Source organism: Mastomys coucha, unplaced genomic scaffold, assembly GCF_008632895.1.
Source record: "Mastomys coucha isolate ucsf_1 unplaced genomic scaffold, UCSF_Mcou_1 pScaffold1, whole genome shotgun sequence".
Classification (NCBI taxonomy): Eukaryota; Metazoa; Chordata; class Mammalia; order Rodentia; family Muridae; genus Mastomys; species Mastomys coucha.
In genome coordinates, this window is record NW_022196891.1 from 18,020,657 (window position 1) to 18,039,906 (window position 19,250).

A 19,250-nucleotide genomic window follows, 5' to 3' on the forward strand; every position below is an offset into this window, starting at 1 on the left:
TGAGTCAGAGGTCAAAGCCAAGTAACTTTGCTGGGGTAGTGCTGTGTATTTTGTATTTAGACTAAGTTCTGTGATGGGCACGTGTCCCTAAGAATATTCCTCATGTGGTTGCAGAGCCGTCTCACCGCGAGCTCCGTGGGCCAGATTGTGGGTCTGTGCTCTGCAGAGATCAAGCAGATTGTGTCTGAGTACGCAGAGAAGGTACGTTACTGCCTGCCTGCCCGCGCCTGGGCCTCAGACCCCAGCGCCTGGGCCTCAGACCCCAGTGCCTGGGCCTCAGACTCCTGCCTGCCCGCGCCGCGCCTGGGCCTCAGGTCCCACCCACGGCTCTATCTTCAGCTTCCCAGCTCCTTCCCCTGTAATGGAGTCTAGTTGGAATTCATTAGCCACATTTATCAGAGCACCGGTGCCAGGCTTGCCCATGCACAGCCATCTATTCTTGCCCATGAGCTAAATTCATTTGGTTCCAAGGTGCCCTTTTTTTTTTCTTCTATAAATATTAAGAGAAAAGTCTGTCTTGAAATAGCAGTCACATCTAATATGTTGCCACTTGCAAGTCCAGGCAGTCCTCTTTCCTGCCCTGTCAGGCTGCTTATAACTCGGGCTTGGTTTGGCTTTTTTGCAGTTTAGGAGATAAACTTCCTAACTTAGCCAAGCCCAAGGCAGAAGTTTTTGCTGGACATTTTATTATTAAGAAGTGTGTAGCATGAACAAAAGCCTCAGTCATATTTCAATGTTACTTTTTTTCCTATCCTAAGTAGAGGCCAGGGACCTTAAATATTTCAGAGACGTAGTGATGACCATTTCTAAAATAGCTTTAACTTGTTATTTATTATTGATCTGTTTGGGGGAGGGGCAGATTATCATCACAGCACATACATGTCGAGGTCATAGGACAACTTTATGGAATAGATTTCCTCTTTCTACCTTTCTGTGGGTTGGGCCGCCAGAGCAAGCACCTTCCCCCAGTGAGCCAACCGGTCAGCCCAGGAATGAATCATTTTGCACATAACTAAATCTAGTGTGGCTACACCTCGGCCTAGGCCTAGGTGAGAGATGATTTACAAGCCTCTCTTGGTTTTTTCATTTCCTGTTGTTTGGTGGGGGTTGAGGGGAGGGCTTCTTTGGCTCACAGTTCCGGGAGTATAGTCCATCCTTGCTGGGAGGCGGAGTCAGGAGGAATGTGAAGCAGCTGGGCCCGACCACAGCAGGAGCAGGGGGCAGTCAATTAAGGCGAGCATTTGAGTGTTGGGCTCCCTCTCCTGTCCCTCTGCCTAGGGCCCAGCCATGAAATGTTGCCTGTGCACTTTCCCTTCTCAACCCCGCTATGAAATTCCCTCACAGTCGTGCCCACAGGCTAACCTGATCTAGCCAGATCCCCACTGAGCCTCACTTCCTGGGTGATTCTAGACTGGGCCTAGTTTGCAATTAGAACTGACATCAGAAGAACCTGTCGCTCATCCTTCTTTGCTTGCTCGCTCTGAGCACACGGCATGGCTGGAGTCTTAACTCTGACTGTCTTGTCTCCGATGCTGTGGGAACAGAGTCGTCCCACTCTGCCCTCTGCCCTTAGAGCAAGGCGTTGTGCTTGGGGAATTGCTCTCCCCTAGGGCCCGAAGTGAGGTCTCCAAGGCATGGAGCTTCCCAGCAGAGCCGTGAGTAGACGGATTGTCCAGGGTTTCCTTGTTTCCCTGTCATCCCAGTGTATGCTTCTAAGCACGGGTTTCTCTAGCTCTCATGGGCTCCAAAAGGCCTGCCTTTCCATGCAGTCACCTAGAAAGGGGAACAGTGGCGTGTCATCAGAGGTTGAACCTACTATAAGAAAGACTTTGTCTACTGTAAATGTACTGGAAACTCAAGAGATTGCAATTGGTAGTTGTGAAAGGGAAATGAAAATCACTGCCCCAGAAGTGTCCTGGTCTCCTGTCAGTTATTCTGAGTGGCAGGGCTGGGAGTCTGCTGCAATTCCAGACTGCCTATAAAGAGCTTGAGTCAGCGCTTTTCAACAGGAAGGAGGACTAGATGTGTTTCCACTCTGTGTGTATAGATGCAATTGTGTGCCTGTTTCTGTGTGAATATATGTGTATTTGTGTGTGTGTCTCTGTGTGTATTCATATTTATGTATATGTGTGCATGTATATTTGTGTGTATGCCTGTGTGTATATATATTTATATGTGTGCATGTGTCTGTGTCTCTATGTATAAGTTTGTACACATATATGTTCATATATATGTCTATATATACATGTATGTATGTATGTATGTATGTGCATGTGTGTGTGTATGCTTATCTGTGAGTATATCTGTTCCTATATCTGTCTCTCTGTGGGGGGGGGTAGTGTATACATGTATATGCCTGCTTGTTAGCATGGGGCGTGCATGTGGAGGCCAACGGTTGAAAATGACTTGTGGGGCTTGGTCCTCTCTCCCACCCTGTGGATCCCAGGAGTCGAGCTTGGGTTGTCAAACTTGGCTACAGGCGTCTTTACCTCCTGAGGCCAGTTCACCGGCTCTCAGCTAAATCTCTTACTGCAACCAAGGCTTTACCTAGGTATCACTGATTCTGCTGTGTGGGTCTGTCCTGGCTTTTCCACTTGTGTCCACTTACCCTACTACTGTTTGTCAAACAACATCTTTGTTTCACGGCCACACTTGAGCTTTGCTCTGCTTTTGTGTTTCCTGTGTGATTTAAAATACAAACCGACCTGTGTTTTCTTTCTTATCCTTCTGTCTGCTTCAGGCTCCATCAGGAAGCTTGGCTATTGCTGTGCTTGCGTCTTACTGTCTTGTTGCCTCCAGCCAAAGACTGGGTATGGTCAACCTGGACCCCACTTGCGGGTCGCACGGGGTGTATTGCTGCCTGTGATGAGGAAGGTCACACCTCTGTGGAGGAGCACAGGGGCTAGTTAAGGTGGTGTTGAAAGGGTTAACCCTAGCTTGGATGCTATGAGGAAGAGCCTTGACTCTCAACACAGGCTCACACACACCACACTCATTGCTTCCTCGTCTTCTCGTCCTGGGCTCTGGTATCCTCTGAGATGGGCACGGCAGTTCTCAGTTCTCTTAGGCGTGGCACCACTGTAGTCAGAGATGAAGACCGAGTGTTCCAGGGAGACCCCATTATTGCCGTTTGAGAAGAGCCCAGCTGGACTGTTACCTGTGTGCAATTCGAGTTAGTGAGGAGAAAGGACCTGACCACTTTCGCAGGGTAAAATGTAAAGAAAGATTTTTGCGAACAAGGAATCAGTTGAAGAGCCTGCCTAAAGCGAGTGCTTGAAAGAAAAGTGCTGGGCTTTGGGATTTAAAAGTGAGGAAGAAAAGTAAATGTCAGGCTCAGCTCTCAGTTTTAAGGTTCACGGGTTCTTCTGACAGTGTGATGTGAAGAGTAACCCATGTGTTTCAAAGCTATCTGTGAGATAGCAAACTCAATGTACTATGGTTTTTGTAAGGCTACAGGTTGTGTGTGTGTGTGGGGGGGGGTGTGACAAAGCATTTGTAGTTGTAATCCATGAGCGAGGCTCTAGGCTCGGTAGCCTCATCTCCCTGTTCCTACCTGACACTCTCAGAATGTTCTAGAAGGCCTCACTGAGCCTTTTATTGTTGATGTCTAACTTTCCCCAGAAAGGAGCCTCTTACTGTGGTTTGTAGACAACATAGCAGCTTGACTGTCCAGATCTACTCTGACTCCACTAATGCCAGGCGCCTCTTAAGAAGCAGCCAGACCAGGGCATGCGCAGGGTCCTTGGAAGAGCCCTAATGCTGCTGCTAAGCCACCACCTGCCCTTTTGACACCTTGCTCCAACTAAGTCAGCCTTAGCTGATGTGTCTGTGGGAGGTTCTGATGGGTCTTCTCCAGGATTCTGCGGGTCTGAAGGTGGAGGTGATCTGTATTCTGGAAACAGAATCTGCATGTCCTCTCGTTAGCATTTTGTACACTTTTAATTCATGACTTTTCGTGTGTGTGTGCACGGGGCACATGTGGATGTCCAGTGATAACCAGCAGTCAGTCTTCACATTCTATGTTGTTTGAAGTAAGTCTCTCTTGTTCTGTGCTGAGATCTACAGGCTCACTGGACCATTTGCTTCCAGAATGTTCTTCTGTTTCCACCTGTAGGCATGAATGCTGAACCATCTCCCCAGCCCAGCATTTTTTTTAATTCTAAAAGATTATCCCATTACTTCTCTTTTTTACACTTTCATTTGCTTGTGTGTATGTGTGTGTATGGGAGCAAGGACGTGCATGCCATGACCTACTTGTGAAGGTCGAGGACAACCTTCTAGGCTTGGTTCCCTCTTCCCATCATATGGGTCCTAGCGTTGGATTCATGTCAGGCATGGTGGCAAGTGCCTTTACCTAGTGAGCATCTCGCTGGCTGAGATAATTTGGCTCTTCCGAGCTGTCTTCTTGCTTTAAGACCTTCTGCCTCCCTCCCTCTTCGTACATATTTGTCCTTGTCTATTGCTGTCAAAATGGACCGCATTCCATTGTTTAATTGGGCAACTCACTGACTAAGTACTACAGTTGTCGGTGCTGGGGAAGTAAGTATATAATGTTATATACATTTGCAGATGAAGAAAGTGTAGGTTATGGAGGCTCGGTCATTTCTGCATTCCTGTGCAATACATTCCTGGTTCAAATGCAGGACTACCTGCTTTTTCAGCCTGTCTGTTTAGCTAGCTGGAGGGTCATGGGGGATGGGGGAATACAAATGTATGTGCCATCTGTACTACTTCTCCTGAACCTGCAACGACCATGTACCTCCTCAGACATGCGCACCTCTACTGGCTGCCTTCACTCTGTATTGGAAAGGACGAGTGCGCTAAGTATGGACCACAGAAGTAAGGGAACCTGCTACAGCCTGGGGCTCCCACAGCACAAGCCTTCTGGGCACTGAAAGTTTCTTTTTTTTTTTATCATCATCATCCCCATCATCATCGCCATCCTTTTATCATCATAATCATCATCACCGTGTGTGTGTGTGTGTGTGTGTGTGTGTGTGTTAAACACACATGCATGTGTAAAGTCAGAAGACAACCTTATGGAGTTGGTCTTCTCTTTCCTCCTTTAGTAAGCCATAGCATGCCCTCCCATGCACACAACAAGCACACATCAGTGAATACATGGGCTCAGGCTCGGGCTGTTGGGCTCGAATGGCAAGGGCATTTACCCCGAGTCACCTTGCTGGCCGTGGAAGCTACAGATGTGTCTTCTGGGGGTATCCAGTGACTTTTCATGTCACTATAGAACACATTATGACATTTTCAAATAGCTCTTTTTAAATTATAGCATTTTAGGCAAAAGAGATAGCTCATCCAATTAAGGTACTTGCTACCAGGTCTGAGGATCATGGGAGGAGAAAACTGGCCCCCACAGGTTGCCTCCCCTTCTCCATACTTGTGTGCACAGGCACACACAAAAGGAGTGAATAACAGCTGAGGTACGCTCAGCATCCCAGCCCGGGACATGTGTTTGTGTCCTTACATATGGACACAAACCGGTTCTAAAGGCCCCACTCCTGACCTTTTGAGGACTGCATTCTGGCACCTGGTTTGAGAACGCCTTTGTCTCATTAGATAGACCTGGGGCCGGTCCAAGTATACACGTGCAAAGCTACAGAGGAAAGGGCCCTTCCTCTGGAGAGCTCAGATGCCGAAGCAGCTCAGCGTAGGTTTGCGGACGGTACATTCCACTCCCACCCCCAACACACATGATGGTTTTTGTTTTATATTTTATTTCCATAGAATGCATTATTCTTATATTTTATTTGGCAGTATCATATGTGTCTATAATTTATCTTGGTCATTTTTACCCCAATTATCAACTCCCCCATTCCCACTGAGCCCTTCTTCCCAACAAATTCTCCTGATTTTGTTTCTTTTGTGTTTTGCTGCTGCTGCCGCTGGTGGTGGTGATATGTGTCTGTCTCTGTGTGTGTGTACCTGTGTGTGTTGTGTCTGTGTGTGTGTGTGTATCTGTGTGTGTGTGTCAGTGTATGTGTGAGTGTGTGTCTGTGTGTGTGTGTCAGTGTATGTGTGTGTCTGTGTGTATGTGTGTCTGTGTGTGTGTGTCTGTGTGTGTCTGTGTGTGTGTTTGTGTGTATCTGTGTGTCTGTGTGTGTGTGTGTCTATGTATGTGTGTGTGTGTCAGTGTATGTGTGTGTCTGTGTGTATGTGTGTCTGTGTGTGTGTGTCTGTGTGTGTCTGTGTGTGTGTTTGTGTGTATCTGTGTGTCTGTGTGTGTGTGTGTCTGTGTATGTGTGTGTGTGTCAGTGTATGTGTGTGTGTATGTTTGTGTGTGTGTCTGTGTATGTGTGTGTCTGTCTCTGTGTGTGTGTACCTGTGTGTGTCGTGTCTGTGTGTGTGTGTATCTGTGTGTGTGTGTCTGTGTGTGTGTGTCAGTGTATGTGTGTGTCTGTGTGTGTGTGTGTTTGTGTGTGTCTGTGTGTGTCTGTGTGTGTGTTTGTGTGTATCTGTGTGTCTGTGTGTGTGTCTATGTATGTGTGTGTGTGTCAGTGTATGTGTGTGTGTGTGTTTGTGTGTGTGTCTGTGTATGTGTGTGTCTGTCTCTGTGTGTGTGTACCTATGTGTGTCGTGTCTGTGTGTGTATGTGTTTGTGTGTCTGTGTGTGTGTATGTGTGTCTGTGTGTGTGTGTGTGTCTGTGTGTGTGTGTCTGTGTGTGTGTGTCTGTGAGTGTGTGTGTGCCTGTGTGTCTGTGTGTCTCCCACTGAATTTATTTAAGGCTACTTGGAGAAGCCCAGGTGAGGACTGTTTACTGTAGCACGGGCAGAACTTACTAATGGCTACACAATAAGAAATGTGATTCTCCCTCCCCCCAGCAACCAACAACTGCCAGTGGCTCCTTGGGTCACCAGGTGACCTCATGGCCTCCCCCACTCCCCCAAGGGTGGAAGGTTGGCTGGCTTGAAGGTGGTGGAAGGTAAGTGCCTTGTTTCAGTAACCACAACCATCCATGAGGTAGGTCATCCCTGTGGTGCGCATGTCCTGCCTGGGAGACAGTGTCTCTGAGCACCCCTTGCCCTCCTCTGGCCTGTACCTTCTTTCCGCCCCTGTCCCCCTGCCTTCAGTGCACCACAGAGGATGTGCCCCATTTAGGGCTGACCCATTCACATGACAGTGTAAACTGACTGGAAAAGAGTGCCTCTTCAGTTCTGGCATCCATGGGCCTGGCCAGTGTGAGCCACAGCAACGCTGCTGCTAGAGCATGCGAGGGAGAGCCTCGTGTTGAATGGCTCCCTTCTGGGCTTCCTGGGAACTCAGCATTTGTCATGACCCTTTGCCTGTGCCTGCCTCCTTCTTTCTCAGGCTCTTCACTTGGTGGCCTGGCCACCGACCGTTTTAGTCGTACAGCCTCTTCCCATATTTCTCTATTAAATCTTGAGAGACATTCATCTCTGTGTGACAGGCTCCGGTCATTTATTTTCCTCTCATTCCATTCCTTAAATCCAAGTTGGGGTCTATGATTGGCAGTGCCTCTGCAGACTGGAGATGGTGATTTCCCACAGGAACAGGCTGGTCTCATTAAATTAGCACCTAGAGGCCTTACAGACATTTATATACGAAATCTGATAGGGTGGACCCAGAAGGAAAAAATGAATACTTTATGTGCCTACTTGAGGTTCTGTCTTCCTGTTATGTAACTGCCCTGGTTTTGTGACTTGGCCACTGTTTCTAGGTTATGTGTAAAGGCTTCTAACAATAGTTGTAAAGACAACTGGGGTCTTTGGAGATGGTGCTGTCACACAGGCATAAGGACCTGAGTTCAGTCCCTAAGATTCACATAAAAGTGGGTGTAGGTGTACGGTGGGCACACTTGTACTCAGTGCTGGAGAAGAGAATCTGGAGGATCCTCCAGGCTTGCTGGCCAGACAGACAACCATAGTCAGTGAGCCCCGGGTTCTAATGAGAGAGCCTGTTTCAGAGGAAAAGAGTAAAGAGCTCCTGATCGACATTCAGAGTTGGTCTGTGACTGCCACTCACATGCATACAGTCTGCACACACACACACACACACACACACACGTGTGTGTGTGTGTGTGCGCGTTAAAAAGAAGCAGAATGTGGATCAGAGTGGATGGTCATGTCCATGAGAAGCACCTCAGAAGGTCACTCACACACTACTGTATGTCCAGAAGACAGGAGACAACGCAGTGAGAGACAGTGACATCCTCATGTAGACGAACCGTAGGCACTGCTGTGTAAGTTGGGCTGTCATGTACAGGTGAGTGTGTCTCAGGGTTAGCGGGTCGGATTCTCTTGTCTGTTCCCGCTGGCTTCAGTGCATTGACTTCTCAGTGTGCTTGCCAGGAGTTTTTAGATTACATTTACATGCTAGGACGGGGGCACACACCATGGCATGCAGACACCATGGCATACACACATAGGTGACGCACATGGAGGGCAGTAAGACAACTTACCGAAAAGTCTGTTCTCTCCTTCCATCAGGTGGGTCAGAGGGATCGAACTCAGGTTGTCAGGCTTGGTGCCGGCCTCCTTTACCTGCTTAGCTAGCTGTCCAGCCTGTTGGTGTTTTGAGGCAGAGTATCATGGAGCACAGTCTGGCTTCAACTCGGTCAGTATGTGAGGATGATTCGAACTCCTGATCTTCCTGCCTGCGCCTCCCAGGGCTAGGGTTGCAGGTGTGCAGCAGCACCCTTGACTCCTGGCTTGCGCTGTTATAGGTATGCAGGGAGCATTATGGATTTAGATGGCAGAACTCCAAGGAGCTAGTCAAATTTTACTGCGTACCTTTTCCTTTTACACGAAAGCCAAGGCTAATGTGGAACTTGTAATGATCAACTGTAAAAATCAAAGCTAGACATTACAAGGTTTTGGAAAATACTCTCAAGGAAGTAAACCATCTTCAGTGAGGGCACGTGCTTTGTGGGGTCCCACACGCACTCACCGTTTGGAGACTCTCAGAATTCCATCGCATTCTGCCCAGCTCATAGCTCTGTTTCAGGAGGTACGCTGAGCTGAGCTATATGCCTTGTTGTCTGTTTGCTTGGTTTCGATGGTGGCTTACGAGATGCTGCAGACTGAAGTCCCGTTGATGGCACGCTTCCACTCCCATGTAAGGTGGGCTTCAAGGATCCCCCCTTTCTCATCCTAGAGACTAGATTGTGGTAGGAAGGGACTAACGGGGAAGGGTGTTCCTAAACTAGAAGAAAGTTAGAAGTGGGGACGTAGCTCAGTGGTAGAGCCCTTCGCTCACACTGGGTTTGATCTCTAGTGCTGAAAAATAGAAAACAGGGATGCAGGTTAACCCATAGGTAACCTTCAGGGGCTCATTCGATTCTGAAAGGATACCGCTGTAGGAAAAGTAATCATTTCTTATTTCTCTTGGGTGTTTAATATTTTGAACTAGACTGCTGCCATCAAGTGACATTTAAAGCCGTCTCCCCTAAGAACAGGTGTCATTTCTGTCTGTCATATTAGAAAACATGAGCTCTGCAGCCGAGCCTGTTAATCCACACTGTGGTTTTACAGGCACGTTCTTAATCTGCAATTGTTGAACAAAACGAGATCAGCATATTAACCCTTGCTCCTGGTGGGCACACAGGGCGCGTTTGTCGATGGTTGGCCTTTTCAGAACAGATGTTGTATTTTATAAACAGACTGTTAAGATACCAGGGACTTAAAATGTTCCCATCGAGGGTTGACTGTCAAGCCCCATCTTGTCTTCTCCATCTTACTGACTTTGCACCATTATTAAAGCTGTGTCTTGGTCCCCTCAGCCTGCTTTCCTGCTGTAGATTTCAGTCAGCCAGTGTCAGATGAGCTAGGCTACGTCAGGGCCTGTGTTCCGCCTTCAGTCTGGGTTCTCTTGGCTGTTAGGAAGATGATTTGAAAGAAATAAAAATTTAGATTGTCTAATACAAAGTATGTTTGAAAAGCAGTCAGACTAGGTTAGGAACACGCTTCACTCTAGCTCTAGAATAAACTGCTTTGTCCTAAGGCTTCCCATCTGGACCAGCGGCTTCCTGAAGCACCATGTCACTTGGACTAGAGGAATGTATCAACATGGAGATAGTGCTCAGGATCCTGAGTGAGTTAACTGGAATGAATACTCTATAAATGAAACTTTAAGAAACTGCAGGGGTTAGAGGGATGGCTCCGTGGGTAAGGTGCTTAGCACACAAGCATGAAGACCTGAGTTCAGATCCCCACTCTCCATTTAAAAAGTGGGATGCAGCCACACATATCTGTAATCCCATCACGGGAAGATGGAGACTGCAAGATCTCTGGGGCTGCTGGGCAACCAACCTAGCTGAATCAGGGACCTGTCGTTTCAGTGAGAGGCCCTGTCGCCAAGGATAAAGTAGAGAGTCATTGAGGAAGGCTCCCAGAGTCAACCCCTGGCTTACACACACACACACTCACACTCACACACACATGCACAGGTGCACATGGATACACATGAGAGGGGTCGGGGGGGAGATTCCACAGCATGTGTACTTTCACTTAGCACTAACAGAAAGATTTTGAAAGCCCTTGTTTCTTGGAGCATATTCTAATAAAGACAGAACAGATTTGAAAAGACTTAAGGGTTCTTTCTGTGTGCACGCATTTTCTATTTACATGATTTTCAGGGAGAGAGTGAATTAGAGAGAGAAATTTTTCATTCTTCCTAAAACCCTTGGTGGGCTCTATCAACTTATTTGCTTCCCAAACAATGGGTCAATTGTTGAGTTCCAGGAACTGGGTAGGTTACCAAATGTAATAGTCAAGGTTGTCTAAGGAACAGAACTCTGTGCATGTGTGTGTGTGTGTGTGCGCGTGCGTGTATATGTGTGTGTGTGTGTGTGTGTGTGAGTGTGTGTATACACAAGATTTGTTAGAGTGGCTTACAGGCTGTGGTTTGGCTAGTCCAACAATGGCTGTCTTCCAGTGGAAAGTCCAAGAATCTGTACTGTTCAGCCTATGGGGATAAATATCTCAGCTGGTCTTCAGCTTACATCAGAATCCCGAAGAAGTAGACTCGAATACCAGTGAAGGAATGCCTCAGCAGCAGGATAGGTGAACTTGCCAGCAAGAGTGAGGACAAATAGGCAAACACTTTCTTTTTCCGTGTCCTTTATATAAACTGCCACCAGAAAGGGTGACCCCAAATGATCCAATCAAGAGAAAGCCCTCACAGGTGTGCCCAGCCACTTGGGTTTTAGTTCATTCCAAAGCAAGCTGATAAGGAAAAATAGCTGTCACAAGTGAACTGGACCCTTTATATGAAGAAGTATTTCTCAACACATTTAGTCTCAGCACCCCATTTAAAGATTCTTAAAAGGTTTTGAGGCCTGAGGAGCTTATGGATTGATTTGTTTATGGATAATAATCAATGTATTACATGTCAACATCAGAGCAGCCATGTCACATGTGACATCTAGGAAATTTTACTGCACAGATATGACAAAAGGAGTATGGAGATTGCAGGTAGCGCCGTAGTGTTTATGGTTCCTGTAAAAAGAAGTTAAGAGCCTCTCCAGGGAGGGAGGGAGGGAGAGAGAGAGAGACAGAGAGAGAGAGAAAGAGCAGGCTCAAATAACTTGAAAAATCCTTTTTCTGGAACTCAAAATATCTACTGGTCTCCTTCAAGAAAGATTCTTGTAAGTAAATATTAGAGATATGACTTGGCATGTGAGCCACATGTGAGTTGCATGTGAGTTGCATGTACTAGAGCAAAGAAACTAAGAAAAAGGCAGATTTTTATTCCAGAGACTGACCATAAAAGCTGTTGATGGGCGGGAGAAGGGTTGTGAGTTTGAAGCCAGTTACCTGGGTTACAGAGTGAGACACATGCACATGGATGGACAGGCAGACAGATGTGACTTGATTGATGGAGTGCTTGCTTTAGCTTGGTCTCCGGCACTGCATATACCAAGCATGGTCCTGCACTTTGGTGACCCCCACACTTGAGAGGTGGGGGCTGGAAGGCATCCTCAGCTGCATTGCTAGTTCTAGGGCAGCCTGGGCAAACAGAGCCACACTGTACTGAGTGGGGGCAGGGATGGGAAATGAACTATTCGGAAAGAAGAGCAGGCTTATGTAATTCTGATAGTGATGGGAAATGTTCTTGGGCCGTGCCTGTACTGCTTCGGAGGGCAGGGTCAGGGGCGAGGTTGGATATTAAAATCTCGTTCGGAAATGAGGTGCAAGCTACAAACAGGGTCAAATTAGTAATACTGTTGAGGATGGGCCAGTCAAAGCGGATAGGGTGCGGTGAGTTTGTTGTAACTCTGGCTTTGAAGTGATTTGGTCTAGGAAGGTCTTCCCTTCTGCCCTTTTTCTTCTACAGTCCAGTAGTTCAGAAAGAGTTTATCCGTCCCCAGGCTATAGGTTATACCTCGCTGTAGGCAAAATTAATCTTAAAATGTTAACTCCAGTTCCAGAAATCCAGCAAGCCGAGTGTCTTAGTGTGGGTCCTCTTACATCATTTCAGCCAATCAGTATTTCCGCTCACAGTCGTGCCTGGGGGTTTGCCTGTTAGGTGATTCCAGAGCCTACCTACTTGACGGTGAACACTAACCATCACACGAGTGAGCGCACGCGAGCGAGCAAGCGTGTTAGTGGGCACTCTCTGAAGTGCTGGCTTGTGATACCTGATGCTTACTTTCCTTAGTTTTTTATTGTATGCGCATGTACACGCATGCGCCTGCAGGTGCTCTCAAAGGACAGAGCCATCCATCAGAGCTCCCCACGTTAACGATGGTTGTTAGCTGCCAGGAACAATCATGTGCTGGAACTTGAACTCTGGTGCTCTTAACTGCTGGGCTGCCTACCCAGCCCCATGGGTTTTCTATGTCCTCTCTGGCCTGTCCGCCTGTAGTATCCAGAACGTTGTTAATCTTGGCTCTTCACTGCGGTCATGCCCAGCGCACTGTTTCCAGACTCCAGCGTCATTAAGCAGCAAGACAAATTAAAACAAACAAACACAAAACCCTTCATCATCTCTTAACAGTGGTGTCGAGTATTAAGGGACAGCCTGACCAAGGAAGAGCTTAGGCCTTGTCAGGTCCTTCTTGTTGCCATTTTCATTCTCAGGGCTGCACTGCCCAGGCTCCTAAGCCCATGAGCACTGACGGGACACATGGGAACAGTAAGTTATAGGACAGGCTTGCCACACTTAGGCTGGAAATCACTGACTCGCTTAGCCTTGGGGTTGTTGGGCATTTGACGGGGTCAGCAAAGCTATCTAGAATAAGGATTGCTACTACAAGTAGACCTCTCTGTTTCTTTTCTCTAGGACTTCTCCCAGGGTTCCTTTTAAAAAAAGATTTATCAGTGTTTTTGCCTACAAGTTCTATGTGCCTGGTAACGATGGAGGGGCCAGAAAAGGGCCTTAGATCCCCTGGAACAGGCGTTACAAGGAGTGTGAGGCATCATCTAGGTGCTGAGAACTGAACCAGGGCCCCGTGCAGTGGCTGTAAGTGATCTTAATGGCTGAGCCATCTCTCCAGGTGTATCTGTTAGCTTCCTAGACCAAGCTGCCGTTTATCTATTTGTGGGGCTAGCCGAGGTGGGGGAGCATGCATGTAAGTCAAAGGATAACTTTTGGGGTAGGTTCTCTCCTCTCCAATCCTTGCCTCCATCTTTGCATTGTTCCTTAGCAGAAGTCAGTACCTGATAGAAAATGTCCGTCATTCACCACGTGACACTACCCAGAAATCTCTCCTTTACCTGCCTCCAGTTCTTAAGTCTGTGTCTGCTTGGCCTTCTCGGCCCCCCATCGCATGTCTAGGCATAGAAGTTCACTACCTGCCTTCTCCTGGGACCTTTCTCCTTTTTGGATGAAGTAGGAAATAGTTGAGAGAGTGGCCTGCGGAGCGGGAGAGATGAGTGGGCAGACTTGCTGCTTATCATATATGCATGCTCAGAAATGACTAGACTTTGCAACAATATGTTTATAAAACTTTGATGAAAGTGAATCCGTTTACAGCTTATTTCCTTTTTCATTACACTTATTTGCATTTGGGTGTGTGTCTGTGTTCCATACATGTGGAGATCAGAGGACAGCCTGTACCTATAGGAGTCTGCTTCTGCCTAAGTTGTGGGGGTCATTAGGTGTGGTGGCAAGTGCTTTTACCCACTCAGCCATCTCTCTAGCTCCATCTTCTAACTGTGTGGTTCCAGATGTCCTTATGGAGAAACCGCTAAGATCCCCGAGTCGCCCACTCAGGGCCTTCTGTTGTCTGGGTGAGTCAGCATGACCTTAGCTGGGAGCCTGCACCCATGCTCTCCCCTGCTCCAAAGCACAGGCTGCCTCCAGACTTGTCGCCAGACTTTTCCTGTCTAGATTTTGGTTCTGAGCAAGACATCGTAGAGACCCTGGCTGGCTGTGACTGGCTGCCCAGAACAGCCTTGTTGACACTGAGTAGGGAGAGACAACCTGAATAGAAATGATTTCATGATCTGCTTTGGGTTTTTCCCTATAGCAGTCTGAGCTGTCTGCTGAAGAAAGTCCGGAAAAATTGGGGACTTCGCAGCTGCATCAGCGGAAAGTCGTTTCCTTGAATAAGCAGATTCTGCAGAAGACCAAACACCTAGAAGAGGTGAGTGCCTTCCTCACACCTTGCTTGTGCCACTCGAGGCAATGACCGCTAGGTGAGTGCCTTTCTCGTGCCACTCGAGGCAATGACTGTTCTTCCAAGAGGGGAGAAGCCAGCCAGTCGGGAGATACTGAAGAAGAGCCTTGTGGTGGACTGGTCAAAGGAGGCTCTGGCACAGGCGTACTACAGCAGTCAGTCCATCCAGCTGCATGTGTTTTTGTATATAAGGTGTGTGTGTGTGATATGTGCATGCATAGGTGTTTGCAAGTACGTGGGGGTACTTGTGTACATGTGTGCACACATGAGCCTGATGGGTATGTCGCTGCCACGCTGCTGTTGGGTGCCATCCTTGATCACTGTCCACTTTATTTACTGAGGCAAGGCCTCTCTGAACCATTCTGACTAGTCTAGCAAGCTATTGCCAGGGATCTCCCTTGTCTCTGCCTCCTAAGCTCTGGAATTAAAGGTAAGCTGCCACACTGATATCTAGCTTTCAACATGAGTTCTGGGGATCCAGTCTTCAGTTTGCAGGCTTGTGTAGTAGGCGCTTTCCCCCTAAGCTCTCCCATCCCCACAAGTAAAGTTCTATTGGAATAGCTAAGCACTCATGTGCTTGCCTGTTTTTCTGTGATTGCTTTCAAGCTACTGTAGCAGAGTTGAACAGAGGTATCAGAGACCAAATGGCCCACAAACCTAAAGTAGGAACTGCCTAGCCCTTTATAGGAAAGGCTTATTAACTCCTGTCACAGAGGATACAGAGCAAGGCAGGAAAGATGGGTTAGCCTCCGTTAGTACTCTTTTGCACTTGTAGAGGACATGTGTTCTAACTTCCAGTACCCACACTTGCCGCTCTCAGCTGGCTGTAACTTCGGGGACCTGACCCCCTTTTATTGCCTCTGCAGCAACCTACATGTGTGCACAAGCATGCTGGTCTGTGCGTGCATATACACAGACACACGTGTGAAATTATACAGGGCCAGAGTGGTATTTCTTCACTCATACATGGTGTTGTGTATGTGATGTGCTGAGCTGGACTACAGGGTGAGCGAACAGCGGGTCAGGGCCTTGCCTGCCAGGACCCTGAGGTGTAATGGAGACCTGCAGTAAATGAAACATCCATCCCACTGCCACGCAGTTATAGTCATGGTGAAGGCTAGAAGAGGAAGTCTGGGGAGCTGGGTGACCAGTAGAGCTAACTGAGCCCGAGATTATGGCTGACTGCGTCTGGAGAGGTGAATGGGCACTGGCTGAACAGAAGGCCTGCGTGGAGTTGTTGAGGAGCCTGGTGGAGATACATAAAGCAAAGGCAAAGGGAGGAAGAGTTGGCCGGTTCCTTTCTGACGGTAGAGGAGTTGAGTGACTGTGCAAGCAGCAGGCCCCAAGTTCAGTTCCCCAGGTCCCATGTGCAAAGCCTTGGCAGTGCAGTATGCACCCATAATCCTCCAGCCAAGGCCGTGCTCCACACTGGCTTACGGCTGTGGCTTATTTTCTCTTTTCTGCAGTCTAAGAACTGGTTAGACTTTGTTTGTTATGTATGGAACCCTAGGTTAACTCCCTAGCACCAAAATAAGTAAATGTGGATAAAAACGAAAGGCCTTCAGTTTAAGTCCGTTTTAGCCGATCTGGGTTTCCACTTTCTCATTGTAAAAGAAGGGTCCCATCGAAGTCTGTACTGAGGGAAGGACTCCATCCAAGCAGGTGTCCATTTTCTCCCACTCACAGCTGCAAGCCAATCATACCAGCCTCCAGGCCAAGTACAGTGACCGGAAGAAGACGCTGACAGAGGTAAGCAGACCCCCCCCCCCCAACACACACACACACACACACACACACACACACACACACACACACACACTGTGATCTCAGGGCTCACAGCGGTCGCTCACAGGTCAGATCATAGCAGTGTGGATAAACTGATGACATGGGCCTGTGCACCACCGTGAAACTCCCTTCCCTGTTGTGGACTTGGCCCTGAGGACAGAGCCTGTCACGTGCACGCCGGCTGACGCAAGCAGATTTCTGCCAGCCAGTGGCGCTGCTCAGAGCACGCTGAGCCCTCGCGTGATGTGGGCCCAGTTTTCATTGCTGTGAACCCTGCTCTTACAGGATATAGCGGACATATACATGGTGATGGCACATGACCCTCTTGGAGGCAGCCACACAGCCACCTCAGGAAAGCCAGACACTAGCTGGCTGCCGCATTAGTGGCATGGGCTACCAGCTCCAGCGTATATATCTGTATGACAAGTCTACCAGTCACAACTCGGATTCTCTAGATGGAAGCGTAGTTCCCTTTGAATGAGCACTGTCTTCCCAGATCTCTGTGGGCGGGCAGTCATTGTATCTAACGTGTCTATTGCTCTGTAGCTGTTTTCTTTAGTCAGAATTCATTTATAAATTAATTCACTTGCTTTTACCTGTGTCCCATTGTTTGAGTACTCTGGGTTATATGTTCATCTGGTTTAAAGTCTCCTCTCACTATCTGTTTATACTACTACTGTACACTCTTCACGGTTACTTGGCCTGTTACTGACAAAACCCCGGACAGGAAGCAGTTTGAGGAGGGCAGGCTTTAGTTTGGCTGGAAGTTCAAGGATGTAGTCTGTTGTGGTAGAGAAGTTGAGACAGCAGGAACTTGAAGAAGCTGGTTACACCTCACCCAGTCAGGAGGCAGACAGATGAGGGCCAGTGGGCAGCTCGTGTTCCCCTCTTTCTGCAGTCTAGGACACCATCCTCAGGGGTGGTGCCTCCCACTGGTAGGGTAGGCCTTCCAGCTCAGTGAATGAACCTAACGAAGAAAGCCTCACAGGCTTGCCCAGGGGCTGCATAGCCTGGCTAATCCATTACAAGTGTGCCCAGAGTTTGTCTCACGGGGATTCTAGAGCCTGTCAAGCTGACAGTCAGTATCCGCCATCACAACAGCTTGCCTCCTTTGTTTCTGCGGAAGGGTGCTGCATTCCATGTGGTAGATCAGCTGACAGCAAGAGATGCTCATAGCTGGAAAACTTCCCGTTCTCTTTGCTGTTGCCAGCCATCTGGGGCTCTCAGATGCTCGCCTCTGTGTAACAGTCTGGCTTCACTGCTTTTGTCGACCCAACCTCGCTCCCCTAATACAGGCCTCAGCCCTACCAGCCTTTCTTCCCACCTCCTCTGGCTAGCACTCCATAGCTGACTCCCATCTGTTCCCTGTGAACTAACCCACCTCCGTGGTCCAGCATCATAGCCTGGATTATGTGGAGACTTGAAGCAAGAGGGTTTGATGAGACACCTGGCTGGCCATACAGCCATTTTCAACTAGGAACTTTTTAAACTTGTATTTTGTTTGAATGAGTCACAAATTCATGCAGTTCACAAAAACCTCACAAAACACAAAAGGTGAACGCCTGTAACCCACCATCTGTCCACTCACTCCAGAGTAATAAAAGTACAGCCAGTGTTTTCTGAATCTTTTTAAGAACTGGTTTGGCTGTATAGCAGTTATATTCTACATACTTGTGCACATTCCCTCTATGAAATTTTGTATGTTTGTTTATTTATTTAGTGTGTGTTGGGGGTGCTGTTAAGTGTGCCCTAGCACATGTGTGGAGGTTAGAGGACAACTTGTGGGAGTTGATTCTCTTCCGCCTTGTGGATTCCAAGGACTGAAGTCAGATTATCAGACGAGATCGGGCGCGTTCAGGGTGGTATGGCCGTAGACTGAAGTCAGATTATCAAGCTGTTACTGAACCAACTCATCAGCCCACATCTGCATACTGCTTTGCCATGTCATGATTTTAGACTTTGTTCTCCGGATCATTGTAAAAGATGTACTTTACAATAGAAGGGGTGGGGAGATGGCTCGGGTGTAAAGTGCTTGCTGCATAAAGACCTATGTTCAGAACCTGATTGTCCAGGTAAGAGCCTGGCATGTGGGTGGCATCTGGGACCCCAGCACTGTGGCTCACTAGGCAGTGAGGCTAGCAAATCAGTGACTTTCTATTTCTCTGAGAGATCAGGTCTCAGAAATTAAAGTAGAGAAGCAAAACTAGACGAAGACTTCTCTGCATCAGCCTCTGACTCCACATGCACATCCCGCACAGGCAGTGTATCCATGAACACTCATATACCATATACAAAAGCATATTGCTGTGTATTAACATCTGCATCTTCTTAAAGACTTGTTTCACTAGTGGACTCAGAAAACCATTTGTCCTAGTTAGGGTTTCCATTGCTGTGACAACACTGTGACCAAAAAGCAAGTTGGGGAGGAAAGGATTTATTGAATGTTACATTTCCATGTTCCCATTCATCAATGAAGGAAATCAGGACAGGAACTCTAACAGGGCAGGGACCTGGAGGCAGGAGCTGATGCAGAGGCCATGGAGGAGGGCTGCTTACTGGCTTGCTCATCACAGCTTCCCCAGCCCACTTTCTTGTAGAACCATCAGCCCAGGTGTGCAGCCACCCACAACGTGCTGGCCCCTCCCCCATTGGTCACTAATTAAGAAAATGCCCTACAGGCCTGCCTACAGCCTGCTCATATGGAGGCATTTTCTCAACTGAGACTCTTTCCTCTGATCACTCTAGCTTGTGTCAAGTTGACACAAATCCAGCCAGTACACCATTCAAGAGGCTGGGGAGTTTCTAACAGTGGTTTTCTGATAGTTGCTCGCCCCTCCCTCCTTCCCTCCCTCCCTCCCTCCCTCTCTC

The 19,250-nt window shown here is 48.0% G+C and overlaps 1 protein-coding gene across 3 annotated transcripts in view; it reads left to right on the top strand.

The window, feature by feature from the left end:
* The window catches only part of Ccdc93 (coiled-coil domain containing 93), a 74,147-nt gene that overhangs the window by 30,814 nt on the left and 24,083 nt on the right, over positions 1 to 19,250 (top strand). For all 3 annotated transcript variants that reach the window (XR_004121689.1, XM_031380803.1, XM_031380811.1), the window contains exons 11-13: positions 115 to 201; positions 14,448 to 14,564; positions 16,284 to 16,346. Coding sequence is in view for 2 of the 3 variants with exons in the window: in XM_031380803.1 (XP_031236663.1) it covers positions 115 to 201; positions 14,448 to 14,564; positions 16,284 to 16,346 (267 nt within the window). In the remaining variant the exon portion in view is untranslated. The remainder of the gene's footprint in view (positions 1 to 114; positions 202 to 14,447; positions 14,565 to 16,283; positions 16,347 to 19,250) is intronic.